Source organism: Salarias fasciatus, chromosome 13 (genome assembly GCF_902148845.1).
Source record: "Salarias fasciatus chromosome 13, fSalaFa1.1, whole genome shotgun sequence".
Taxonomy (NCBI): Eukaryota; Metazoa; Chordata; class Actinopteri; order Blenniiformes; family Blenniidae; genus Salarias; species Salarias fasciatus.
The window spans coordinates 61,311-88,664 of NC_043757.1; the positions used below are offsets into that span (position 1 = coordinate 61,311).

Genomic DNA, 27,354 nt, shown 5'->3' on the forward strand with positions numbered 1-27,354 from the left:
ATGGCTCAGGATCAATACTTTTCTTCATTGTGGCTGATTATTTATAATGAAATATAAAAACACTCATGTTCTAAACTATGCTAAGCTAACATGGTAAAAGAAGACACGAAGCTTGAAATGTTCGATGAATGACTGAGCTTCACTTCCTATTGACTGTAGAATGGGGACATGCCCACAGACTGTAGCCTGGCACGCCAGACTGTCTCTCCATGCTCATGGATACATGGATACATGGTCTGGGACCACGCCGTCTGAATCTGACTTCTGCCCGGCAGACTTCTGGCGGACCAATCACAGCCCACGAGAGGCGGGAGTTAGCGATGCGTCATATTATATCCCCCCCCCCAAAAAAAAAAAAAAAACAATCATGTTGGCACAACACAGCGAGGTTTTATCACGGCTCTGTCTGAAGTTTTGAACAAACTGAATTTGGCGCTGAAACCACAGCAGGAATCTGCTCTGAAGGCTTTTCTTTCAATCCCTCAAATTCCACCGGACGCAAAAGCGCCGTGCCGCGTCCCAGAAGCGCCGGTGTTACAACGGATCACCAGAACGGAGGCGCGCGCCACGGCGCTGGTGATTCGCTTCAGGTTGCCGCTCTCTAAACGGTGCTGCGCCGCGCTCCCGGTGTGCGGTGACTTCAGGAACAAGATGCCGGCAGGGCGCGATGCTTTAGCGTCTGGTGGAATTTGGGGGTAAAACGGACGTAAAACTACCTGCCATGATCCCATGTTTTGGACTACAAAACGACTACAACGGGGCGCTGCATACGTCGCATTGTCGTTGCATCACAGCCTTGTTTCTTGGATTGGTTCTCTCCGCTCAATAGTCCCGCCCCTCGTTGCCAGTTTGAAATGCTGCCCCAATGGCGCGGTACCAGACTATTTTTATATGTGTGTTAAACATAAATAAAGTCAGTCTGGCATGCCAGGCTACACAGACTGCAGCTCTTTAAGACTTTTATATTTAAATCTTTCAAAATTAAAGAGGAGCTTTAAGGTGAAGCTGAGGAATCTCGTGTGGATAAACAGTGTCAGCGGGATGAGAACAGTTTGACTCTCAGAGGGTTGGTTAAAGGTCCCATACTCTGCAGGAGACCCCCCCGCCAAAGGTTTTCTCCAGTCTGAACCAGGCTCCAGCGCTGAAGAGTCTGTTTTCTCTCTCACTTCTACGCTTTTTCGAAAGTCTGTGGCGTTCACATTTTAACCCGAATTAACCCTAACCCCTCCCTCTGGGAACAACTCCGCCCCCTGGAAACAGCCCCTCCCTCTGGGAACAACCCTCTCCCCCCTCTGGAAACAGCCTCTCCCTCTGGAGATGACCCAGGCCCCTGCAGATAACCCCTCCCACTGCAGATAACCCCTCCCTCTGGAGATGACCCCCCCCCGCTGGAGATGACCCCTCCCGCTGGAGATAACCCCTCCCTCTGGGAATAACCCCTCCCACTGGAGATGACCCCTCCCTCTGGAGATGACCCCTCCCTCTGGAGATGACCCCTCCCGCTGGAGATAACCCCTCCCACTGCAGATAACCCCTCCCTCTGGGAATAACCCCTCCCACTGGAGATGACTCCTCCCACTGGAGATGACCCCTCCCGCTGGAGATAACCCCTCCCTCTGGAGATGACCCCTCCCGCTGGAGATGACCCCTCCCGCTGGAGATAACCCCTCCCGCTGGAGATGACCCCTCCCTCTGGAGATGACCCCTCCCTCTGGAGATAACCCCTCCCTCTGGAGATGACCCCTCCCTCTGGAGATGACCCCTCCCGCTGGAGATAACCCCTCCCTCTGGAGGCGGAGCTCTGCGTCACTGTGAACTGACAGCTGATTTGGGGAAACACTGTGTGGGACCGAGGAACCTTTGAAAAAGTTTAAAACCTGCAGAATCTGGAACCTTTAAGATGAGATCTGCTTCAAAGATACAGAATGCCAATCATTCTGGAAGCAGACGAGAGAAACGACCAGCTGGCCGGCCTGCTCAGGCTGACAGGGAGTGTGTGATATGAAGTGTGTGGTGTGTATTGAAGTGTGTGTGGTGTGTGATATAAAGTATATGTGGCATGATATGCACTGTGGGTGGCGTGATATGAAGTGTGTGTGGTGTGTATCAGTGTGTGGTGTGTACTGGAGTGTGTGTGGTGTGTAGCACAGGAGCACCAACACAATGGCCCAACAGACAGGTCCGATCAAATCCGATCAGATCGATACACTTATAGTACAACATCTATACATCGACTATACATTGTGCGTTTTTTTTTTTTTTGTTCCTTTGATGTATCATCAGGAGGCCTCTGGGACGGGGGGGTCAGGGAGGGGGGTTACATGGGGTCACCAAAACATCACTGCTGTGGATGGGGATGGGGGTGGGGGTGGGGGTGGGGTAGTGGAGGGTAGTGGAGGGTAGTGGGAGGTAGTGGGAGGTAGTGGGTAGGGGGGGAGTGGGGCGGGGGGGTGTTGGACTGGCGGTGAGCAGAGCCAGAGAAACAGGGTTTGTTCAGCGAGTCAGAAAGAAACTGGAAGAGAGAAAAAGAAATCCTGCTGCTGCCAACAGCAGCATGTTGCCTATGGTGACGACAGTGAATGGTGTTTCAGCCAATCAATCGGTGTTTCAACCGGTCGAATGGTGTTTCAGCTGGTCAAACAGTGTTTCAGTCGGTCAAACGGTGTTTCAGTCGGTCAAACGGTGTTTCAGTCGGTCAAACGGTGTTTCAGTCGGTCAAACAGTGTTTCAGTCGGTCAAACGGTGTTTCAGTCGGTCAAACGGTGTTTCAGTCGGTCAAACGGTGTTTCAGTCGGGCAAATTGTCTTTCAGTTTGTCAAATGGTGTTTCAATCGGGTTAATGGAGTTTCAGTCAGTCGAAAGGTGTTTCAGCTGGTCGAACGGTGTTTCAGTCGGGCAAACAGTGTATCAGTCGGACAAACGGTGTGTCAGTCAGACAAACGGTCTATCATGCAGGCAAACGGACTTTCAGTTGGTCGAATGGTGTTTCAGTCGGACAAACGGCGTTTCAGTCGGGTGAACATCGAGTCGTGTTTCAGTGATCTGGATTTCGCTCTCCCTCTCTACAGTGAATGGATCTCCTGAACGTCTGTCTGTCCATGGCTCTGGCAGGGGGTCAAGAAGCATGGGGTCAGGGGTCACTAAAGGAGGTTACAATACCGAAGGAGGAAGAGCCGGACCACATCGGTTTGGTGAAGACAGATTTACCGATACGGGCTGAACAGGAGTCTGGGGCCGTTAGGGAATGACGGTGGCCTCAGTGACGATAGCCGGATCCTCGATGTCCGCTTTACTCTGAACCATCCGCAGCTCCAGCTGGGGGGGGCTGGGCCTCCGACCAGGACCGGCCAGATCTGGACCAGGGGAGACCAGAGTCACTGGGGGGATGGGGCGGCAAGAGGGGCGGGGGGGTGCTGTCCACAGCAGGACATACACTGCGACCACTGCAGCAGACCCACAACAATGCGACCACAGCAGGAGACACAACACTGTGACCAATGAGGGACACACACTGTGACCACTGCAGGAGACACACTGTGACCACTGCAGGAGACACACTGTGATCACTGCAGGAGACACACTGTGATCACTGCAGGAGACACAGGATACACGCTGTGACCACTGCAGGAGACAGGATACACGCTGTGACCACTGCAGGAGACACGCTGTGACCACTGCAGGATACACGCTGTGACCACTGCAGGAGACACACTGTGACCACTGCAGGAGACACACTGTGACCACTGCAGGAGACACACTGTGACCACTGCAGGAGACACACTGTGATCACTGCAGGAGACACACTGTGATCACTGCAGGAGACACAGGATACACGCTGTGACCACTGCAGGAGACAGGATACACGCTGTGACCACTGCAGGAGACACGCTGTGACCACTGCAGGATACACGCTGTGACCACTGCAGGAGACACACTGTGACCACTGCAGGAGACACACTGTGACCACTGCAGGAGACACACTGTGACCACTGCAGGAGACACAGGATACACGCTGTGACCACTGCAGGAGACACGCTGTGACCATTGCAGGAGACACAACACTGTGACCACTGCAGGAGACACAACACTGTGACCACTGCAGGAGACACAACACTGTGACCACTGCAGGAGACACAACACTGTGACCACTGCAGGAGACACAACACTGTGACCACTGCAGGAGACACAACACTGTGACCACTGCAGGACAGGGTTAGGGTTACTGCTTTATTTGCTGGTTAAAGCAGAACTATGCAGTTTTTGCTCTGGCGCTCCCCCTACTGGTCTTCTGTGAAAGCTCACTGTCATAAACGTCCTGCCCATCACCCTTTCCTTCTTTTCACTCGTCAGACAAAGGTTCTTTCTGTCTTTTTGGTTCTACCATTCGTGAGCAGTTCGGTGGTGTTGCTAACGCTAGCGAGGGTTTCATGTTTGTTTTACGCGCTTTTATCCTTGTCCTCCCGTATGAGCGCCGTAAAGCAGGTTTGTCCTCGCGAGACGTCGTCGGGTCGCTCCTCTGAAAGTTACAAGTGCTGTTTTCAGGACAGACACCGGGGGGAGGTGAGGGACCAGCCAATCACCGTGACAAGTCTGTTTACCCCCACAGGGATTCTGAAAAACATTTATTGAGGTAAAAAAGTTGCATAGTTCTGCTTTAACTTGCTGATCGAATTTCTGGTTAAAGCTGCTGTAGGCAGGATTTTGCTAGTCAATGCTAATTTTTCTGTGTTTCCTTTGGATTAAATGTTAGAGTATCCATTGATAATCCTTTAGGAGTGTAGCATAACTGCTCTACCGCGAGGGCGCGGCGTTTCCATCTGTCTCTGTTCTGAGCTGAAAAGGAATCTCGACAGCTCCAGGTATCTTTGACCAATCAGAAGAGCCCCTGAGGCTCTAACCGTGAAAATAGTTGAAAATAAAAAATAGAATAGATTAAAAAAACAGTCAATTAAAGGGTACATAATACCACTATTGCTCCTAAGTACTAAATAAATAAATCATTTGATTTGTCAGAAAAGGAGTAGGAAGAAGCAAAAGCTTTCCATGTCCTGCCCCCACTTACTCACCCTCTACATTAATCAAAATTTGTTCAGTGCCCCAAACCCCGAATCGATTAAGTTCCTGGATCAGTTGCTGGACCAGTTGCTGGTTAAGGTACTGATTAAGTTGCTGGGTCAACTGCTGGTTAAATTTCTGGTGTTGTAAATGTAAAGACCGTTTTAATGTTATTCCCCTGAATTTTCCATAAATACTGTCTGTTGTAAAATGTTATACTCTGAAAATAAAATTAAAAAAAAAAAATTCTGGTGTTGTACCAACCATGTCACTCCTCTTGATGTTTCATCATTTACAGTCTGTCTCACTTCTGTCGTTCTCGGTAACGTTAAAGAACCTCTAAATTGCGGATGTTGCTCGTTCTGTCTCTCAACCTGCTGTTGACAGAAAGTAATAATCCAGGTCTGAGTTCTCTGCAGTATTGGAGGAGACGTTTGGAGGTGCAGGACAGTTGAGGAGACGTTCTACATTTGATCTGATGACTTTAGCAGTAAATCTGCAAGGAAAGTGTCAAACAGTGAAAGTGGAGGTGGAGAACTCCAGGGTTCCCTTCTTACCGTGAGCATAAGAAATGGTCCTCTGGATGACGTGATGCATCACGGAGAAGGTCTTCTCGCAGGCCGTCTGAGAGGGAGACAGAAGACGCAGTGAGTTTGTCTTCTGGCAGGATGCCTGCAGAGGGATCAGGGTACCTTCAGGTCGTTGGGGTAGTGATGTGTCCACGCTAGCAGCATTGCAGCAAACAAATCTCCGGTTCCCACGAAGACGGCGTCCACTTTGGGGACTTCAATTCGAACTCTCTGCGTCGTCCTGCTGCCATCCGGACGAACTGAAGAGGACAAACCGACCAAACATCAACCTGCAGTCCTGCAGCAGACAAAGCAAGCGGAACATGAAGAACCAGACATCCTGACTCAGGACCCACCGTGACGCTGGCTGCCCAGCGACACCAGGAAGCGGTCTCCCAGTCTGGATGGCAGATCAGAGGACGTGATGACCACCGTGTCTGGGCCCATGGCGTGGAGAAGGTCCATAACCTGGAACATGGAATCCAGAGGTGAAAGGCGAAGAGAAGTGATCCTGAGTGACAGAAGCCGAGCAGGAGGAAGAGTTTTACCTCTACCGCGTCCTTCTCTGTGCTGATGTTCTTCCCCGTCAGCAGCCTGAAACACAGAACCAGCGTTAGACCAGAACCTTCTCTGGACTCAGCAGGACACGTTTCCCTCGCCGTTTCCCACGTCCTTCAGGGTGGATCACAGGTCCAGCAGGAAACCAGAAACATGTCAGTCTGGGGAAGAAAATGAAGTTCAACAGCAGCAGCTGAACATCCATTAAAGATGCAGTAGATCACAACACATCAGCAGGGCCCAGGAGGTCCAGACTAGGTTTTGAAGAAACTCTCGCCTGGAAGGTCTCTTGTCTTGGACAATCTCTTGTTTTGTATGGACTCTGGTCCTAGAGAGTCCCTGTCCTCCACGCCTCTGGTTCTGGACAGTCCCTGTCCCTGTTTCAGCTCTCTCGTGCTCCACATGAGTCTATTTCTGGGTTTCATTTACATCTGGGACAAATAAATAGGGCCCTGCTGGACCAGAGCCCTGCTGGACAGGAAACCTGCTGGACCAGAGCCCTGCTGGACCAGAGCCCTGCTGGACCAGAGCCCTGTTGGACCAGAGCCCTGTTGGACCGGAGACCTGCTGGACCAGAGCCCTGTTGGACCGGAGACCTGCTGGACCAGAGCCCTGTTGGACCGGAGACCTGCTGGCCCGGATCTTATCTAATCAACAGGTCAGTAAAAGGAGGCAAACTCAGAGTTGCCTGTTTGCAATCTACCAATAAAATGCCCTCAAGTCTCCAGTTTAAGACACAAAAACAGGAGAAGAAACAGAAACTCACTCGGCCTCAAACTGGTTTGGAGTGATGATGTCAGCAACTGGAACCACTTTGTTCTTATAGACTGGATAGAGATTCTGGGGAACATACTGGAGAACACACACACACACACACACACACACACAAAGAGAGTACACTATTGAGTGATGACAGCTGGAGGATGACCAATTGTCGTGGTCTCACCATTGATCCGTGATCGCCGAGGACAGGGTCACACACTGAAAAGACAAGCACACAGTGAAACAGTGAGTGAGACACTGTGAGACAGTGTGAGACAGGGACCGAGACATTGTGTGAGACAGTGGAAGCAGCAAGAGGCAGGTGGAGAGAGGGCAGGGCAGTCTCAATTACAGTTTTTCACAATTGCTAAAACACTAAACCCCGCTGCCTGAACCAAACTCTCAGTGGCCGGAACTCATTTTTCGAATCAAACACTCTTTTGGCAAAAACGAACACTGTTCAGGTCCGATGCTCAATTTGCAAAAGCCATCTGCTCTTTTTTGCAAAACCTCAGACACATTCTCAGCCACTAAACACATTTCACAACATTTTTGCAAAATTGTACTCACTGGCAGCAAAATGTGAACACAACTCCAACACAACTGTCATCTTTTACACACAACAGCTCAAAACTGAACACACACGTTTCTAATGACGTGATCAGACCAAGTGCGCACAAAGACAAGACGCTGAGACTGAATCTCCAGGACCGGGACCCTGCAGGAGTCTGCTTTGGTTCTGTTTTGTTACGACAGTGAATTTAGATATTACTTTGACTTAGATACTTTTTTTTTTTTTTTTTTTTGCTAAATGCATTTACAATATGTAAAATAAACATTTTCTGTGCACCACACACTCTGAAAACTGCTGGGTTACTGTAAAAATAACCCACATTGGGTGAAACTGCTGACCCAGCGCCGGGTCCAGAAGGGACCGAGCCATGCTGGGTCATTTCTACCCAGCTGTTTGGGCTGAAGAGTTGACCCTGATGCTGGGTCAGGATTTATCAGCCGGTCTGGGAAGGTTACTTTAAAAATGTAATCCCTTAGAATTCACACACAAGCGCCCTCTGCCCTGCAAGGCTGTCAAACCCTCCACTGGAGGCCAGCTGGGGTTCAGTGCAGTTGATTGACAGGGAGAGGAAAAGATTTGAACTAGCAACCTCACAACTGCTAGACAACCACTCAACCAACTCAGCCACAGCCACACATGTCCACAGGGAGAGGGAGGACATACGTCTTTTCCTTCTTAGACATTTCAATAGTCCTCAGTGAGAACACAGGACTCCAGTTTTCTGTTGCATTTGTTGCCAGAAGCCTCCAGATGCAAGAAGGAGAAGAAGTTGCAGGAATGTACAGAATAGTGATTCTTCTCTTCCCTTCAGCCACAAAATCATCAACTCACTCTGCTGGGTCGACACAATTCACCTCATTTTGGGTAAAAGTGACTCAATCTGCACAAAATCTAGGGCTGCCCAGAAAATGTGTTGGGGAAAAAGACCCAGCAGGTTTCAGAGTGAGGACTGCTGCTGTGTCCTCAGTGATTTCATGTAGAGTCTGATGAACGATCTGAGGTGAACATGTTTTACCTGCTGTGTGTGAGATCTGAAAGCATAGTGTGGTTTTGAACACAGGAGAACTGGTTTTCAGCTGATAGTTTGATTTTGACAGAAATGTCTGAGGTTTTGTGAATGTAGCGTGGACTTTTGGATTTGTGTTCAAGGTTTTGAGAAAATGGATGGAGGTCACAAGAAATGTGTTTTAGCAATTGTAAAAAATGTAATCACAATTATTTTACCTATTCGCAATTATTTTTCATATTCGAGATTACCATGAATTATTTATTTTATTTTACAGGATCACAGACGACCTTCCAATGGCAGCTGACTCACTTCTGGTGTGCCCCAGGGCTCTTTCCTGGGGCCCCTCCTCTTCATCATATACCTCCTTCCCCTCGGCAGTATTTTTCGTAAACATGGTATTCATTTTCACTGCTTCACTGATGACACCCAGCTCTCTCTCTAAACCTGACTCCACTCCCCTCCCCTCCCTCACCCTCTGCATCTCTGAATCAAATCCTGGTTCACTTCAAATTTCCTTAAATTAAACGGCAATGAAACACAACTCCTTCTTGTTGGCACCAAGTCCTCACTGTCCAGATCTGACAGGTTGTCCCTCACAGTGGACAGATCCACGGTGTCCCTGTCCCCTCAGGTTAGAGTCTGGGTGTCGTCCTCCACAGCTTACTTTCTTTTCACTCCCACATAGGGATGGGAATCCAGAACCGATTCTTTTGTAGAACCGATTCCCAGTGACTCGATTCCAAGGAATTGTTTGTCTCCTTGACGATTCCGCTTATCGGTTCCGGTACCACACCGGGTTCACAGCAGTCACGGTGCACGGTACAGAGCCGCAGACCGGAAACTTTCAGCAAGGATCCTGCTGTTCCGCAGTCCAGAGCCTTACCGCTTCAATCTAAACACGAGCACGCCGGGTGCCACAAGGAAAGTAGATACGTGTTCTTAAAGTGATTTCAAAACAAAATCTGTGTTGTGTTTTTGCTATAAAATTGTTGGGGTTTTTTTAATTCTTCTGGTGGAATATATAACAAATAACGCAATCTAACCATTATATGCATTAGCAAATAATGCATTGGTTTTATACAGCACTTTTCAGGACACTCAAAGACGCTTCACACTGCATTCTTCATTCTCTCCATACTGGGTGGTGGTAAGCTGCTGCTGTAGCCACAGCTGCCCTGGGGGGGGCAGACTGACACCATCGGCCCCTCCCACCACCAACCATTCACTCTCACTTTCTTCATTCATACTAGGCAAGGTGGGTGAAGTGTCTTGTCCAAGGACACAACAACAGTTTTACACCTTCGGGAGCGGGGATCGAACCGCCAACATTCCGGTTAACAGTCCGCTCTACCATCTAAGCTGGTACCGGGGCAGGGACACCTGTGGTCTTATAAACACTGAGCACTTCTCATCCTTTGAAGCACTTATGATCAAAGTTGGCACTTCAGACATGTTTTATTGTATTTTAATCTATCGCCCTCCGGGCCCTGCTGGGGGCTTTTTAAGGGATTTCTCTGACTTTTTATCATCAATAATCCGCCTGGAAAGAGTTGTGCTTATGGGTGATTTCAACTTACACATTGATGATAACACATGCAGCCCAGCAACTGAACTTTTATCCATGACTGAGGCTTTTAACTTTAAACATGTGTCAGGCCCCACCCACACCAAACGTCACACTCTGGACCTTGTTTTTTCTTTGGGTCTGCATGTTGACACTGTCTGTGTGGAAGATGTGCATCTGAGTGACCATCACTGTGTCTTCTTTGAACTAAGTGCCCCACCTGAGTCCAGGTGTGTTCCATCTCAGTCAGAGAGGAGGATTATCACAGAGGCAACAGCCACGCATCTCTGTGATAGGTTCGACCCTTCTCTCTTTAGTGACTGCACTGACATTGATGATTTTATGCACTGTTTTAACAGTCACTGTGGGTCTATTCTGGATCAAGTAGCACCACTTAAACTAATATTATGTGGCGCAAACAGTCCTGTCCCTGGATCAATGATGCAATTTTGAGTCTAAGGAGAACATGTTGCCAAACTGAACGTTTGTGGAAATCTACGAAACTGGAGGTCCACAGGCTTCATTGAAGGGACCTCATAGCTTCCTTAAATAAGAAGTTAGAGGAGGCTCGGGCGACCTATTTTCATCAGCTGATTTCCTCCAACAAAAAGAATCCCAAGGTGCTTTTTGATACAATCAGTTCTATTGTATCACCTGTTGTCCCTGCCACCTCGGCTCATTGTAATATCAGAAGTGATGAGTTCCTGAACTTTTTTATTGAGAAGGTCAGAGCTATAAAAGATGGTTTGCCTTTGTCATTGGCCCCATGCCAAGGACCTCAGCATTTGGGACCCCCCCTCAACGCTGGGCATCTTTCAAGCCCGTCACGCAAGAGGACATTTTATCTGTCATTCACAAAATGAAACCGTCCTCTAGTAGTCTTGATGTTCTCCCTGTTAGACTCCTCCTGAACGTGTTTGATCTGATTGGGGCCTGTATTGTAGAAATGTTCAACATGTCACTGTCAGCTGGCGTGTTTCCACGTTCTCTCAAACATGCCATTGTGGAGCCACATTTAAAGAAAGCACGCTTGGACCCAACAGATGTTAAGAGCTTCAGGCCAATATCAAAAACCCCATTTCTGGCTAAAGTCCTGGAGAAGGTGGTCTGTGTCCAACTTGCTTCCTTTCTGAAGACACACAACATACACGACACATTTCAATCTGGTTTTCGTGAGTCTCACTCAACCGAGACGGCCCTGTTGAAAGTGTCTAGTGACATTATGATGGCTGTGGACTCTGGCAAATGCACTGTACTGGTTTTACTAGACCTATCATCTGCCTTTGACACAGTCGACCATGGATCCTGATCAACAGACTGAGGGACTGGGTTGGGTCGTCAGGTCCTGTTCTGGACTGGTTTAGGTCATACCTGTTTGGTAGAACTTTCAGTGTTTCCGTTGACAATGTGATGTCTGATCCTGTGGAGCTTCAGTGGGGAGTGCCACAGGGATCTGTTCTTGGACCTATTTTGTTCTTGCTGTATATCCTCCCTCTTGGCAAGCTGATTCAGCAGTTCAGTGACGTGTCCTACCACCTGTACGCCGACGACCTGCAGCTGTACTGCTCCTTTAAGTCATCTGAGCCAGAAAAACTTAAGTCGCTGATGAGATGTCTGGCCAGAATGAAGGAGTGGCTCAGTGAAAACAGTCTGCAGCTGAATTCAGACAAAACGGAGACTCTGATTGTTGCCCCAGACGGCGCCATGTCTGCCATAAAACACCATCTTGGTGACCTGAACTGTTCAGTTAAAGGCAGCCTAAGAAATCTGGGTGTTATTTTTGATGAAGGAATGTCCTTGGAACACCACACCAATCAGCTTGTGAAAAACTGCTTTTTCCAAATTCGGAATACAGCTAAACTTCGCAAAATGGTGTCCTTTAAAGAGTTGGAGATGATTGTACATGCGTTTGTCTCATCGCGCCTCGACTATTGTCACAGCCTGTTCACCTGCCTCAACAAAAAAGAACTGGCGCCTTCAAGTAGTCCAGAACTCCGCTGCACGGCTCCTGACCCGCACTCGCAGGAGAGCCCATATAAGTCCCATTCTCAAGGACCTGCACTGGCTCCCTGTTTCATTTAGGATACATTTTAAAATCTTGGTTTTGACTTTTCGGGCTCTACACGGGCAGGCACTGGACTACATCAGGGGCCTGATCCAGCCCTATGTTTCCACTCGCTGCTTGAGGTCCTCCAACCAAAACCTGCTAATGGTTCCCCGCACATGTTTCAAAACTTGAGGGGATAGATCCTTTAAGGCAGCGGCACCGCGTCTTTGGAATGAGCTTCCCTGCTCGCTCAGGTCTCTGGACAATGTTGATTCTTTTAAAAAGCAGCTAAAGACCTTTTTCTTTGAACAAGCCTTTTAGCCTGTATGGTACCGTTTTTATCTTGTATATCTATTTGTTTTCTGGCCTGCATGGTACTGTTTTATCTTGCATATTTGTTATTTTAGTGATTGTATTTTGTATTTTCTATTTTGTACAGATTATTTTTATGTGAAGCACTTTGTGACCCTGGTCTGGGAAAAGTGCTATACAAATAAAGCTTGCTTACTTACTATACAAATAAAGCTTACTAAGCTGCTGTCGCCCCCACAATGAACGAAAAATGAACAATGTTATACTTAGTCATTGTAAGAAAGTCAAACAACGCCAAAATTGCACAAAACGAAGCTCTATGACCGGAGCGGCCGTGTTGCCAGATTGGGCAGGTTTCTGCACAATCAAGGTTCTTTTGAACCAGACGGGTGGGTTGATGAAATGGTTGTGTTTGTGATGTTTATATATATATATATATATATATACACATATATACACACACACACACATATATGTATATATGGGATGGGAATTTAAGATTAATTTCCCGCCGACTAGTCTCAAATTTTATTTGTGACTAGTCAACTAGTCTATAAGCAAGAAAACCTGCAATTTTATACTCATATTTAACTAGCGTGGAGCATGTAAATGAACTGCACTGAACCCCAGTTGGCTTCCAGTGGAGGGTTTGACAGCCTTGCATGGCAGAGGGCATGTTTGTGTGTGTGAATTCCAATGGATTCCATTTTTACCGAAAAGCAACCTTCCCAGACCGGCTGATAAATCCTGACCCAGCATCAGGGTCAACTCTTCAGCCCAAACGGCTGGGTAGAAATGACCCAGCATGGCTCGGTCCCTTTTGGACCCAGCGCTGGGTCAGCAATTACTTGGATTTACAGTAACCAGCAGTTTTCAGAGTGTGTGGTGCACAGATAATGTTTATTTTACATATTGTAAATGCATTTAGCAAAAAAAAGAAAAAAAAAAGCATCTAAGTCAAAGTAATATCTAAATTCACTGTCGTAACAAAACAAACAGAACCAAAGCAGACTCCTGCAGGGTCCCGGTCCTGGAGGTTCAGTCTGCAGCATCTTGTCTTTGTGCGCACTTGGTCTGATCACGTCATTAGAAACGTGTGTGTTCAGTTTTGAGTTGTTGTGTGTAAAAGATGACAGTTGTGTTGGAGTTGTGTTCACATTTTGCTGCCAGTGAGTACAATTTTGCAAAAATATTGTGAAATGTGTTTAGTGGCTGAGAATGTGTCTGAGGTTTTGCAAAAAAGAGCAGATGGCTTTAGCAAATTGAGCAAAAGACCTGAACAGTGTTTAAGTTTTTGCCAAAAGAGTGTTTGATTCGAAAAATGAGTTCCGGCCCCTGAGAGTCTGGTTCAGGCAGCGGGGTTTAGTCTTTTAGCAATTGTGAAAAACTGTAATTGTAATGTGTTTCTAATTGTTATTGTAAAGTAACCTTGAGTGTTCTGAAAGGCGCTGTAAAATAAAATTTATTATTATTATTGTTGTTGTTGTTGTTGTTGTTGTTGTTATAATAACTGGCTCTTGGCGAATCTTTCGGATGACACTGCTCCAAAAATTAATTGCTCTTATATCTTAAAGTGTACAGTACAGCACAGAATGTGTATTATTAAAACTAATTATAATATAATAATAGAAGATAAAGAAAAAAAGAAAAAGCAACAGGAAATATATTCATAAATCACAATTATCTGTCTGACAATTAATCATCTACAAAAATTCCTCTTCGTGACAGCCCAAAGAGAGGGAGCTGGAGGGAGGTGGAGGCAGGCAGGTGGAGAGAGGGAGCTGGAGGGAGGTGGAGGCAGGCAGGTGGAGAGAGGGAGCTGGAGGGAGGTGGAGGCAGGCAGGTGGAGAGAGGGAGCTGGAGGGAGGTGGAGGCAGGCAGGTGGAGAGAGGGAGCTGGAGGGAGGTGGAGGCAGGCAGGTGGAGAGAGGGAGCTGGAGGGAGGTGGAGGCAGGCAGGTGGAGAGAGGGAGCTGGAGGGAGGTGGAGGCAGGCAGGTGGAGAGAGGGAGCTGGAGGGAGGTGGAGGCAGGTGGAGGGAGCTGAATGCCAGACTCATAGTAATGAGCAGAGGAAGCGCCATCAGGTCAGATTACAGAGTGAAGAAGAGTGAGAGCAGCTTCCAGCACTCCTCACTGTCTAGGCCACTGCTGTGTGTATGTGTGTGTGTGTGTGTGTGTGTGTGTGTGTGTGTGTGTGTGTGTGTGTGTACGGGTATTTCTATGCTTGCAGGGACCAAATGTCCCCACAAGGATAGGAAAACCTGGCACGACCTGCCTCGTGGGGACATTTTTTGGGTCTCCATGAGGGGAAACAGTGTTTTCTTGACCATGTTGTTGTTACTGAAAAAAGTAAAAGTGCAAAAACATTTCTTTAGGGTTAGGCTTTGTTTTGGTGTGTTTAGGGTTCGGGTTAGGAGTCAGACATGAATGGGAGTCAATGGAAGGTCCCCACGAGGATATAAATACAAACGTGTGTGTGTGTGTGTGTGTGTGTGTGTGTGTGTGTGTGTGTGTGTGTGTGTGTGGTCTTACCATACACCAGGTTGGGGTTCGCTCTCTTCAGTTCCTGAACAATGTCCACCACCATCTCCAAGAAGGACGTGTCTCTGGTGTACCCTAATAACACACACACACACACACACACACACACACACACACACACACACACACACACACACACACACACACAGTTTACTCTGTGTATTGCAGTTGTGATCCAGACTGCTTATATATATATATATATATATATATATATATATAGTTAACTGATGGTTTAAGCTTTAAAATCGTGTTTTGAATATCTGGAGAGAAAAAAAATGTAGATTTAAACAAACCTTGACTTTAGACAAACACTCCCTTCAGTCCTCACTTCTCTCACTCTTCAACCCACACTCACTCTTCAGTCCTCACTCGTCTCACTCTTCAGTTGTCATTTATCTCACTCTTCAGTCCTCACTCATCCCACTCTTCAGTTATCACTTCTCTCACTCTTCAGCCCTCACTCGTCCTATTCTTCAGTCCACACTCTTCTGTTCGGTCATTACTTATCTCACTCTTCAGTCCTCACTCGTCTCACTCTTCAGTCCACACTCCTCCCACTCTTCAGCCCTCACTCCTCCCACTCTTCAGTCCTCACTCCTCTCACTCTTCAGTCCTCACTCCTCCCACTCTTCAGCTCTAACTTCTCTCACTCTTCTGTCCTCACTCCTCCCACCCTTCAGCCCTCACTCCTCCCACTCTTCAGTCCTCACTCCTCTCACTCTTCAGTCCACACTCCTCCCACTCTTCAGCCCTCAATCTTCAGCCCTCACTCCTCCCACTCTTCAGTCCTCACTCCTCTCACTCTTCAGCCCTCACTCCTCCCACTCTTCAGTCCTCACTCCTCTCACTCTTCAGTCCTCACTCCTCCCACTCTTCAGCTCTAACTTCTCTCACTCTTCTGTCCTCACTCCTCCCACCCTTCAGCCCTCACTCCTCCCACTCTTCAGTCCTCACTCCTCTCACTCTTCAGTCCACACTCCTCCCACTCTTCAGCCCTCAATCTTCAGCCCTCACTCCTCCCACTCTTCAGTCCTCACTCCTCTCACTCTTCAGCCCTCACTCCTCCCACTCTTCAGTCCTCACTCCTCTCACTCTTCAGTCCTCACTCCTCCCACTCTTCAGCTCTAACTTCTCTCACTCTTCTGTCCTCACTCCTCTCACTCTTCAGTCCTCACTCCTCCCACTCTTCAGCTCTAACTTCTCTCACTCTTCTGTCCTCACTCTCCCTGTAACTTCCTGTAACATTGCTGCTCCTGGTCTCCAGAGGATTTGATTCTCATCCACCTGTTAAAACGTAGTCGTAGTGATGGACGTTGTTCAGCTTGATTCCCTCATAAAGAACGTGGAGCTCGTCTGCTGTCAACACCTGGCCTTTCCAGTGGGAGTAACCTGTAGAGACAGGACAGTATGCACAAACAGGCAGCAGCAGCACATTTGAAAGGTTCTCTGTTCAAACCATAGATCAGCTAGGTGGCCAGACCCAGACCCTGAGCCCGAAGGGAGAGCAGCGTCACCCCCGTAAAATAATTGCCTAAGTCATTTTTTTCCAAAAATGATTTTTTTGCCTAAATCATCTCCTCATGATGCTGGCCACCTCTGGTAAAATTGCCTACATCCTCAGTTAAACAGATCATGCCATTCTACCCCTTTAGTATAATTGCCTATGTCAAGAGTGTGACTTAGGCAGTTTTATTTTGCCTAAGGCAAAAGACAATGTGACTTAGGCTATTTTAAGATGTTTCAAGATGGTGACTGATTCAAGAAGAAGAAACGTCTACACAGTTGCTGATATTATTTCCATGATTCAGGGCTCCTCTGATATTGTTAGCTGACGATGTTCACTATAATATAAGCTAGGCTATAAAAATTGAATAACATTTCATTGCGGTGGTCGCAGAAAGAGGAGACAGACGAAGGATTTGGTGCGAGTGGAGTTTATTCTTAATACATGCCAGTGACAGTTGTCATCCCAGGAAGATCTGTCTGACAGGTTACTTCAGCCGTTATACACCCCTCTGTCAGTGCACCACACCTCCCCATGTCACTAAAGCCTGCCCTTCGAATGTGAGAATCCTCTAATCCATTTACACCATACAACCCCCCCCCCCCCCCCCCCCCCCCCCCCCCCCCATCCCCCCCCCCCCCCCCCCCCCCCCCCCCCCCCCCAAAATGCAGAAGGGAGCTAGCGTCCCAAGGAAAACAACAACAACAACAAAAAAATGAAAAACCGTCATCAATAATTATCTGCAGTCCCACACAGAAGGCCTAATCACATGGCCAAAACGACTGCCCACCTCCACAGGCACAGGTGCAGGAGCAGCTGGCGGGGCAACTGCAGGTGCAGGGGGCACGGTGGCAGCAGCCGATTTGGGGGGACGACCCCGCCTCAGAGGCTGCGCCACCTCCAACGGCTCCTCTGGCAGAACATGCGCAGGCTTCAAGCGATCTAGCGAAACCCGGAACTGCTTCCCACCAGTGTCCAAAAGAAAGTTCTTGGGCTCCGCTTCCAGGACATGGAACGGGCCATCATAAGGAGGCTGCAGCGGGGCCCGGTGGGCATCGTGGCAAACAAATACAAACTTAGCTGCCATCAGCATCCTCGGTACATAGGAGCAGGGGAGGCAGTGATGAGCTGGAACCGGGACAAAATGCCGACTGGCCTCCATGGAAACGAGCCGTCCAACCGCCATTGACCAGGGTTCCGACGGATAAGGGAGGAATTCTCCGGGAACCCGCAGCGGCTGACCCAGGACCAGCTCTGCAGAAGATGCCTGCAGGTCCTCCTTCGGGGCCGATCACAGGCCCAGCATGACCCACGGCAGCCGATCAACCCAGTTGCAGTCCGTAAGGCTGGCAGGGAGAGCCACCTTCATGGAGCGATGGAAACGCTCACACAGCCAGTTAGCCTGAGGGTTGAATGCCGTGGTGCGGTGCAGTTTCACCCCGAGGTTCGTTGCCGGTGCTGTCCAGAGCTCAGAGGTGAACTGGGGGCTTCTATCCGATGCCACATCCAGTGGCGTGCCGAAACGGGCCACCCAGGAGGATATGTCGGCCCGAGCCACCTCTGCTGATGTTGTTGATGCCAGCAGGACCACCTCCAGTCACCTGGTGGTCCGGTCCACCATCGTGAGGAGGTGCGTAAAGCCTTGGGAGGGGGGCAGCAGACCAACCAAGACCAAATGGACATAGTCGAACCTCTGTTCAGGAACAAAAAACAGTTCCAGCTATGTGTGGTGTTAAATCTTGGCCTTCTGACACACCACGCAGGAGGCTGCCCAGCTCCTGACATCCTTCCTGAGACCTGGCCAGACAAACCTCGCCCCCACCAGCTTCACCGATGCCCTCACCCCAGGGTGCGACAGTGCATGGATAACGTCAAACACCCAGCGGTGCCAATCTGCAGGGACCATAGGGCGGGGCTGTCCTGTGGAGACGTCACACAGGATCGTAGTCCCATTCCCCTGGAATGAAACATCCTCCAACCGTAACCCTGTTGCAGCTGTCCTGTATGCCTGGACCTCAGAATCAGCCTGCTGGTCAGCGGCCATAGCAGTGTAATCCAGCCCCAGCTGCACTGAGCCCACATTGCTTTAACCAGCTACATGACGACTGTCCGTGGTAAACTCCAAGATGACAGAGAGGGGGCGTTGTTGTCTGGCAGACCATGGCTCACTGGTCTTGGACCTGGCAAAGGTGAGGGATTTGTGGTCCAAAAATGCGGTGAACTGCTGTCCCTCCAGCAGAAACCAAAAATGGTGTACAGCAAGGAAAAGGGCCAAAAGTTCTCGGTCAAACGTGCTGTATTTGTTCTCGCTGTCACGCAGCTGTTTACCGAAAAATGCCAGAGGCTGCCAGGCTTCATTCACCCACTGTTCACACACCGCACCCACCGCGTCTAAGGCATCAGTCGTGAGCACGACCGGCGCCGCACGGTGAACTATGCCTAGGCAAGGCAAAGCCAGAGGAAACTCTGATGGAGGCCCGCAGCGGTCCTGACTTTCAAATCGGTCATCTGACCTGGGCATAAGGGGCAAGAGACTCATCGAACCATCTAGTATGGTTCCGTCCGAAGTGTCCCTCGGGGCAGCTGAATCTCAGACTCATAGTTTTATCTGGTAAAGTTATAGGATTGACATATTCATAGCTCTAGTTAGTTTGTTAGTTAGACTTTATACCTGACAGGGAAGAAGGTTTAAAATTGCCTAAGTCACAAAGCCATGTACAAACATTTGCCTAAGTCATTTAATTCTCTCATGTTGTTTTGTTTGACTGACCTTGTTGTTTGTATGTCAATATGCATCTGTTGGAACAGCTGTTTTGATTAACAATGTTAGTAAATATAATATATTTAACCAATGGAATAGTTTTTTGTGTTTCCTGAAAAATCTTAAAAAATGACTTAAGCGATTATTTTAAGAAGGCTATACTGTGCTTCAAATGATTCTTTACCAGGTAGGATTCATAGTTGATGAGACTGCTTTGATGAGTTTTCCTTTATGGTCTCTCAGGAACGAGAATTCCTCCTAATCCTCACTGAGACTGACGGACTGAGTCTGCTGGGGTCTGCGATGGGGTTTGACTAGTTTGAGGGCTTCAACTTTAGGCCGTGGTCCAGAAAAACCATCAAATCTGTTTTGTCTTTTGTCTGTCTTCAGCTGTACGGCTGCATTTCTCCCGCTGTGCAATTGAGAGCATCCTGACCAGCTGAGTCAGTCTGGTGCCGCAACTGCTCCGTGGCAGACCGCCTACAGCGGGTGGTGGAGACCGCACAGCGCTACAGCTACAGCGGGTGGTGGAGACCGCACAGCGCTACGGCGGGTGATGCAGACTGCACAGCGCTACAGCGGGTGGTGCAGACCACACAGCGCTACAGCGGGTGGTGGAGACCACACAGCACTACAGCGGGTGATGCAGACTGCACAGCGCTACAGCGGGTGGTGGAGACCACACAGCACTACAGCGGGTGATGCAGACTGCACAGCGCTACAGCGGGTGGTGGAGACCGCACAGCGCTACAGCGGGTGATGCAGACCGCACAGCGCTACAGCGGGTGATGCAGACTGCACAGCGCTACAGCGGGTGCACAGCGCTACAGCGGGTGGTGCAGACCGCACAGCGCTACAGCGGGTGATGCAGACCGCACAGCGCTACAGCGGGTGGTGGAGACCGCACAGCGCTACAGCGGGTGGTGGAGACCGCACAGCGCTACAGCGGGTGGTGCAGACCGCACAGCGCTACAGCGGGTGGTGCAGACCGCACAGCGCTACAGCGGGTGATGCAGACTGCACAGCGCTACAGCGGGTGCACAGCGCTACAGCGGGTGGTGCAGACCACACAGCGCTACAGCGGGTGGTGGAGACCGCACAGCGCTACGGCGGGTGGTGGAGACCGCACAGCGCTACAGCGGGTGGTGCAGACCGCACAGCGCTACAGCGGGTGATGCAGACTGCACAGCGCTACAGCGGGTGCACAGCGCTACAGCGGGTGGTGCAGACCACACAGCGCTACAGCGGGTGGTGGAGACCGCACAGCGCTACGGCGGGTGGTGGAGACCGCACAGCGCTACGGCGGGTGGTGCAGACCGCACAGCGCTACAGCGGGTGGTGCAGACCGCACAGCGCTACAGCGGGTGGTGCAGACCGCACAGCGCTACAGCGGGTGCACAGCGCTACAGCGGGTGGTGGAGACCGCACAGCGCTACAGCGGGTGGTGCAGACCGCACAGCGCTACAGCGGGTGGTGCAGACCACAAGGCCCTACGGCGGGTGGTGCAGACTACACCGTGCTAGGGCGGGTGGTGCAGACCGCACCGCGCTACGGCGGGTGGTGGAGACCTCACAGTGCTACAGCTTGCCAGGCACTACAGTGGGTGATGCAGACTGCAAGGCACCTTGGCTAACCACATATAGAAAAATCAAATCTAAATTAATTAAATTCAATTCAGCTTTATTTAAGAAGTGCCAATTACAACATGGTGGGTTCAGACACTTTTAAAGAGAAACCCAACAGATCCACATGAGCAGCATAAGACACTGTGGGAAGGAAAAACCCCCTTTTAACAGGAAGAAACCTTTGCAGAACCAGGCTCAGAGGAGAACCCTGCAGAACCAGGCTCAGAGGAGGAGAACCCTGCAGAACCAGGCTCAGAGGAGGAGAACCCTGCAGAACCAGGCTCAGAGGAGGAGAACCCTGCAGAACCAGGCTCAGAGGTGAAGAACCCTGCAGAACCAGGCTCAGAGGAGAACCCTGCAGAACCAGGCTCAGAGGAGGAGAACCCTGCAGAACCAGGCTCAGAGGAGGAGAACCCTGCAGAACCAGGCTCAGAGGAGGAGAACCCTGCAGAACCAGGCTCAGAGGTGAAGAACCCTGCAGAACCAGGCTCAGAGGTGGAGAACCCTGCAGAACCAGGCTCAGAGGTGGAGAACCCTGCAGAACCAGGCTCAGAGGTGGAGAACCCTGCAGAACCAGGCTCAGAGGTGAAGAACCCTGCAGAACCAGGCTCAGAGGTGGAGAACCCTGCAGAACCAGGCTCAGAGGAGGAGAACCCTGCAGAACCAGGCTCAGAGGTGAAGAACCCTGCAGAACCAGGCTCAGAGGAGGAGAACCCTGCAGAACCAGGCTCAGAGGAGGAGAACCCTGCAGAACCAGGCTCAGAGGTGGAGAACCCTGCAGAACCAGGCTCAGAGGTGGAAAACCCTGCAGAACCAGGCTCAGAGGTGGAGAACCCTGCAGAACCAGGCTCAGAGGAGAACCCTGGAGAACCAGGCTCAGAGGTGGAGAACCCTGCAGAACCAGGCTCAGAGGAGGAGAACCCTGCAGAACCAGGCTCAGAGGTGAAGAACCCTGCAGAACCAGGCTCAGAGGAGAAGAACCCTGCAGAACCAGGCTCAGAGGTGGAGAACCCTGCAGAACCAGGCTCAGAGGAGAAGCCTGCAGAACCAGGCTCAGAGGAGGAGAACCCTGCAGAACCAGGCTCAGAGGTGGAGAACCCTGCAGAACCAGGCTCAGAGGAGAACCCTGCAGAACCAGGCTCAGAGGAGGAGAACCCTGCAGAACCAGGCTCAGAGGAGGAGAACCCTGCAGAACCAGGCTCAGAGGAGGAGAACCCTGCAGAACCAGGCTCAGAGGTGAAGAACCCTGCAGAACCAGGCTCAGAGGTGGAGAACCCTGCAGAACCAGGCTCAGAGGTGGAGAACCCTGCAGAACCAGGCTCAGAGGAGGAGAACCCTGCAGAACCAGGCTCAGAGGTGAAGAACCCTGCAGAACCAGGCTCAGAGGTGAAGAACCCTGCAGAACCAGGCTCAGAGGTGGAGAACCCTGCAGAACCAGGCTCAGAGGTGAAGAACCCTGCAGAACCAGGCTCAGAGGAGGAGAACCCTGCAGAACCAGGCTCAGAGGAGGAGAACCCTGCAGAACCAGGCTCAGAGGTGGAGAACCCTGCAGAACCAGGCTCAGAGGTGGAAAACCCTGCAGAACCAGGCTCAGAGGTGGAGAACCCTGCAGAACCAGGCTCAGAGGAGAACCCTGGAGAACCAGGCTCAGAGGTGGAGAACCCTGCAGAACCAGGCTCAGAGGAGGAGAACCCTGCAGAACCAGGCTCAGAGGTGAAGAACCCTGCAGAACCAGGCTCAGAGGAGGAGAACCCTGCAGAACCAGGCTCAGAGGTGGAGAACCCTGCAGAACCAGGCTCAGAGGAGAACCCTGGAGAACCAGGCTCAGAGGAGGAGAACCCTGCAGAACCAGGCTCAGAGGTGGAGAACCCTGCAGAACCAGGCTCAGAGGAGAACCCTGCAGAACCAGGCTCAGAGGAGGAGAACCCTGCAGAACCAGGCTCAGAGGAGGAGAACCCTGCAGAACCAGGCTCAGAGGAGGAGAACCCTGCAGAACCAGGCTCAGAGGTGAAGAACCCTGCAGAACCAGGCTCAGAGGTGGAGAACCCTGCAGAACCAGGCTCAGAGGTGGAGAACCCTGCAGAACCAGGCTCAGAGGTGGAGAACCCTGCAGAACCAGGCTCAGAGGTGAAGAACCCTGCAGAACCAGGCTCAGAGGTGAAGAACCCTGCAGAACCAGGCTCAGAGGTGGAGAACCCTGCAGAACCAGGCTCAGAGGTGAAGAACCCTGCAGAACCAGGCTCAGAGGAGGAGAACCCTGCAGAACCAGGCTCAGAGGAGGAGAACCCTGCAGAACCAGGCTCAGAGGTGGAGAACCCTGCAGAACCAGGCTCAGAGGTGGAAAACCCTGCAGAACCAGGCTCAGAGGTGGAGAACCCTGCAGAACCAGGCTCAGAGGAGAACCCTGGAGAACCAGGCTCAGAGGTGGAGAACCCTGCAGAACCAGGCTCAGAGGAGGAGAACCCTGCAGAACCAGGCTCAGAGGTGGAGAACCCTGCAGAACCAGGCTCAGAGGAGGAGAACCCTGCAGAACCAGGCTCAGAGGTGGAGAACCCTGCAGAACCAGGCTCAGAGGAGAACCCTGGAGAACCAGGCTCAGAGGAGGAGAACCCTGCAGAACCAGGCTCAGAGGTGGAGAACCCTGCAGAACCAGGCTCAGAGGAGAACCCTGCAGAACCAGGCTCAGAGGAGGAGAACCCTGCAGAACCAGGCTCAGAGGAGGAGAACCCTGCAGAACCAGGCTCAGAGGTGGAGAACCCTGCAGAACCAGGCTCAGAGGAGAACCCTGGAGAACCAGGCTCAGAGGTGGAGAACCCTGCAGAACCAGGCTCAGAGGAGAACCCTGGAGAACCAGGCTCAGAGGAGGAGAACCCTGCAGAACCAGGCTCAGAGGTGGAGAACCCTGCAGAACCAGGCTCAGAGGAGAACCCTGCAGAACCAGGCTCAGAGGAGGAGAACCCTGCAGAACCAGGCTCAGAGGAGGAGAACCCTGCAGAACCAGGCTCAGAGGTGGAGAACCCTGCAGAACCAGGCTCAGAGGAGGAGAACCCTGCAGAACCAGGCTCAGAGGTGGAGAACCCTGCAGAACCAGGCTCAGAGGTGGAGAACCCTGCAGAACCAGGCTCAGAGGAGGAGAACCCTGCAGAACCAGGCTCAGAGGTGAAGAACCCTGCAGAACCAGGCTCAGAGGTGGAGAACCCTGCAGAACCAGGCTCAGAGGTGGAGAACCCTGCAGAACCAGGCTCAGAGGTGGAGAACCCTGCAGAACCAGGCTCAGAGGTGAAGAACCCTGCAGAACCAGGCTCAGAGGTGAAGAACCCTGCAGAACCAGGCTCAGAGGTGGAGAACCCTGCAGAACCAGGCTCAGAGGTGAAGAACCCTGCAGAACCAGGCTCAGAGGAGGAGAACCCTGCAGAACCAGGCTCAGAGGAGGAGAACCCTGCAGAACCAGGCTCAGAGGTGGAGAACCCTGCAGAACCAGGCTCAGAGGTGGAAAACCCTGCAGAACCAGGCTCAGAGGAGGAGAACCCTGCAGAACCAGGCGCAGAGGAGAACCCTGGAGAACCAGGCTCAGAGGTGGAGAACCCTGCAGAACCAGGCTCAGAGGAGGAGAACCCTGCAGAACCAGGCTCAGAGGTGAAGAACCCTGCAGAACCAGGCTCAGAGGAGGAGAACCCTGCAGAACCAGGCTCAGAGGTGGAGAACCCTGCAGAACCAGGCTCAGAGGAGAACCCTGGAGAACCAGGCTCAGAGGAGGAGAACCCTGCAGAACCAGGCTCAGAGGTGGAGAACCCTGCAGAACCAGGCTCAGAGGAGAACCCTGCAGAACCAGGCTCAGAGGAGGAGAACCCTGCAGAACCAGGCTCAGAGGAGGAGAACCCTGCAGAACCAGGCTCAGAGGAGGAGAACCCTGCAGAACCAGGCTCAGAGGTGAAGAACCCTGCAGAACCAGGCTCAGAGGTGGAGAACCCTGCAGAACCAGGCTCAGAGGTGGAGAACCCTGCAGAACCAGGCTCAGAGGTGGAGAACCCTGCAGAACCAGGCTCAGAGGTGAAGAACCCTGCAGAACCAGGCTCAGAGGTGAAGAACCCTGCAGAACCAGGCTCAGAGGTGGAGAACCCTGCAGAACCAGGCTCAGAGGTGAAGAACCCTGCAGAACCAGGCTCAGAGGAGGAGAACCCTGCAGAACCAGGCTCAGAGGAGGAGAACCCTGCAGAACCAGGCTCAGAGGTGGAGAACCCTGCAGAACCAGGCTCAGAGGTGGAAAACCCTGCAGAACCAGGCTCAGAGGTGGAGAACCCTGCAGAACCAGGCTCAGAGGAGAACCCTGGAGAACCAGGCTCAGAGGTGGAGAACCCTGCAGAACCAGGCTCAGAGGAGGAGAACCCTGCAGAACCAGGCTCAGAGGTGAAGAACCCTGCAGAACCAGGCTCAGAGGAGGAGAACCCTGCAGAACCAGGCTCAGAGGTGGAGAACCCTGCAGAACCAGGCTCAGAGGAGAACCCTGGAGAACCAGGCTCAGAGGAGGAGAACCCTGCAGAACCAGGCTCAGAGGTGGAGAACCCTGCAGAACCAGGCTCAGAGGAGAACCCTGCAGAACCAGGCTCAGAGGAGGAGAACCCTGCAGAACCAGGCTCAGAGGAGGAGAACCCTGCAGAACCAGGCTCAGAGGTGGAGAACCCTGCAGAACCAGGCTCAGAGGAGAACCCTGGAGAACCAGGCTCAGAGGTGGAGAACCCTGCAGAACCAGGCTCAGAGGAGAACCCTGGAGAACCAGGCTCAGAGGAGGAGAACCCTGCAGAACCAGGCTCAGAGGAGGAGAACCCTGCAGAACCAGGCTCAGAGGAGAACCCTGCAGAACCAGGCTCAGAGGAGGAGAACCCTGCAGAACCAGGCTCAGAGGAGGAGAACCCTGCAGAACCAGGCTCAGAGGTGGAGAACCCTGCAGAACCAGGCTCAGAGGAGGAGAACCCTGCAGAACCAGGCTCAGAGGTGGAGAACCCTGCAGAACCAGGCTCAGAGGTGGAGAACCCTGCAGAACCAGGCTCAGAGGAGGAGAACCCTGCAGAACCAGGCTCAGAGGTGAAGAACCCTGCAGAACCAGGCTCAGAGGTGGAGAACCCTGTAGAACCAGGCTCAGAGGAGGAGAACCCTGCAGAACCAGGCTCAGAGATGCCGGCTTTCTGCTCTTCCTTTTGGGGTGAGGGGACAGAAAGAGGAGACAGGACAGACAGGTTCTTGTATCTACATACAGTTCATATATAAACAGAGAACAGAGGCTACAGGAGGAACAATCATCAGTGACATATAGAAATAGAATGAAATTTCATTGAACGAGAGAAAAAGTCAGAACTGGGAGCCGGTTCCACATGGCAGGACCCTGGGGTTAAAGCTGGTGTCCGGAGTTTCCGTTCGTTTCCAACGTATGTATTATTTTTCAACAGAGCTTCAATGTGTCAGTCTGGCTCGATACTACAATATAATATCATATACATATATAAACATTTATTTATGAGCCCCGCCTTCGTCTCATAGACCCCCATGTTATCAGATAAAGCGCCGATCAGCGTCAGCCAATAGGCTTGGAGCTTCCGCCTTGTCCTGCTGTCAGTCAGCTGGAGCAGCCAGAGAGCACGTCGCTCGCCCAGCAGGGGAGAGTTAGCTACAGCAGATATATCCACCGTCTGCTGGACGTCCAGCGGAAACAGCTCAACATGGAGGATGCTGCAGGACGGGAGGCTCTCATTTTCACCCCACGGATAATAGCGCGCACAATTAAAGGGGTGTGGCTTGGTCGCTCATGAAAGCAGAGGGAAGGGGAACCAGAGACGTTGGATTAAAAAAAACTCTCTCTTTCAAAACTCCGGATACGAGCTTTAAGTAAACGCTTACACCCACTGGGTCCGGGCTACCTCAATTAATCAGTGGAGCAGCAGTTAAATTAAATATAAATTTAAGACAGACACATATGAACAATATAAAAGATGTGAGTACACAAAAAATATATACACAGGGAGTTGCACAGAGCTGAATGGATGAGATTTCACTGGTTGGATGCTTGCACATGATAGATTAAGAATGACGGTTAACAATGACAGTTAGCAGAACGCCAGCAAACTCCTGAGGAATGCAGAATGGTCACATGTCCCAAAGCTGGGGAACAGTAGCTGGATGTGTGCATTGCTATACCAGCTGTTGTTGATGTCGATACATAAACCACCAGGAGCTGAGATATCTCCACTGTCTAGTGCCTAGCTAGCGCCTCGCCGCCTGCTTTTGGTGTCTTAGCACTAGTGGCTAGCGGCTATTGGCTAGCAGCGAGTGGCTAGCAGCTAGTGGCAAGGGGCTAATGGCTAGCAGCTAGTAGCAAGGCTAGCCGCTAGTGGCTAGCAGCTATTGATTAATATAAATGTCTCCTGAGTGAGCACACAGCGCTACACACTACCTCAACACACCAACACCACCAAACCAAAT

At 51.1% G+C, this 27,354-nt stretch overlaps 1 protein-coding gene across 1 annotated transcript in view; it reads right to left on the minus strand.

Annotated features, from left to right (window-relative positions):
- Positions 1 to 1,755: 1,755 nt before the first annotated feature.
- Positions 1,756 to 27,354, minus strand: part of pdxkb (pyridoxal (pyridoxine, vitamin B6) kinase b) — an 81,963-nt gene continuing 56,364 nt past the window's right edge. The window contains exons 3-11 of the mRNA XM_030107362.1: positions 16,275 to 16,379; positions 14,982 to 15,065; positions 7,129 to 7,163; positions 6,949 to 7,034; positions 6,173 to 6,218; positions 5,981 to 6,092; positions 5,748 to 5,884; positions 5,613 to 5,679; positions 1,756 to 3,353 (exon numbers count right to left, since the gene is read on the minus strand). Coding sequence (XP_029963222.1) covers positions 3,238 to 3,353; positions 5,613 to 5,679; positions 5,748 to 5,884; positions 5,981 to 6,092; positions 6,173 to 6,218; positions 6,949 to 7,034; positions 7,129 to 7,163; positions 14,982 to 15,065; positions 16,275 to 16,379 — 788 coding nt within the window. The 3' untranslated portion in view covers positions 1,756 to 3,237. The remainder of the gene's footprint in view (positions 3,354 to 5,612; positions 5,680 to 5,747; positions 5,885 to 5,980; positions 6,093 to 6,172; positions 6,219 to 6,948; positions 7,035 to 7,128; positions 7,164 to 14,981; positions 15,066 to 16,274; positions 16,380 to 27,354) is intronic.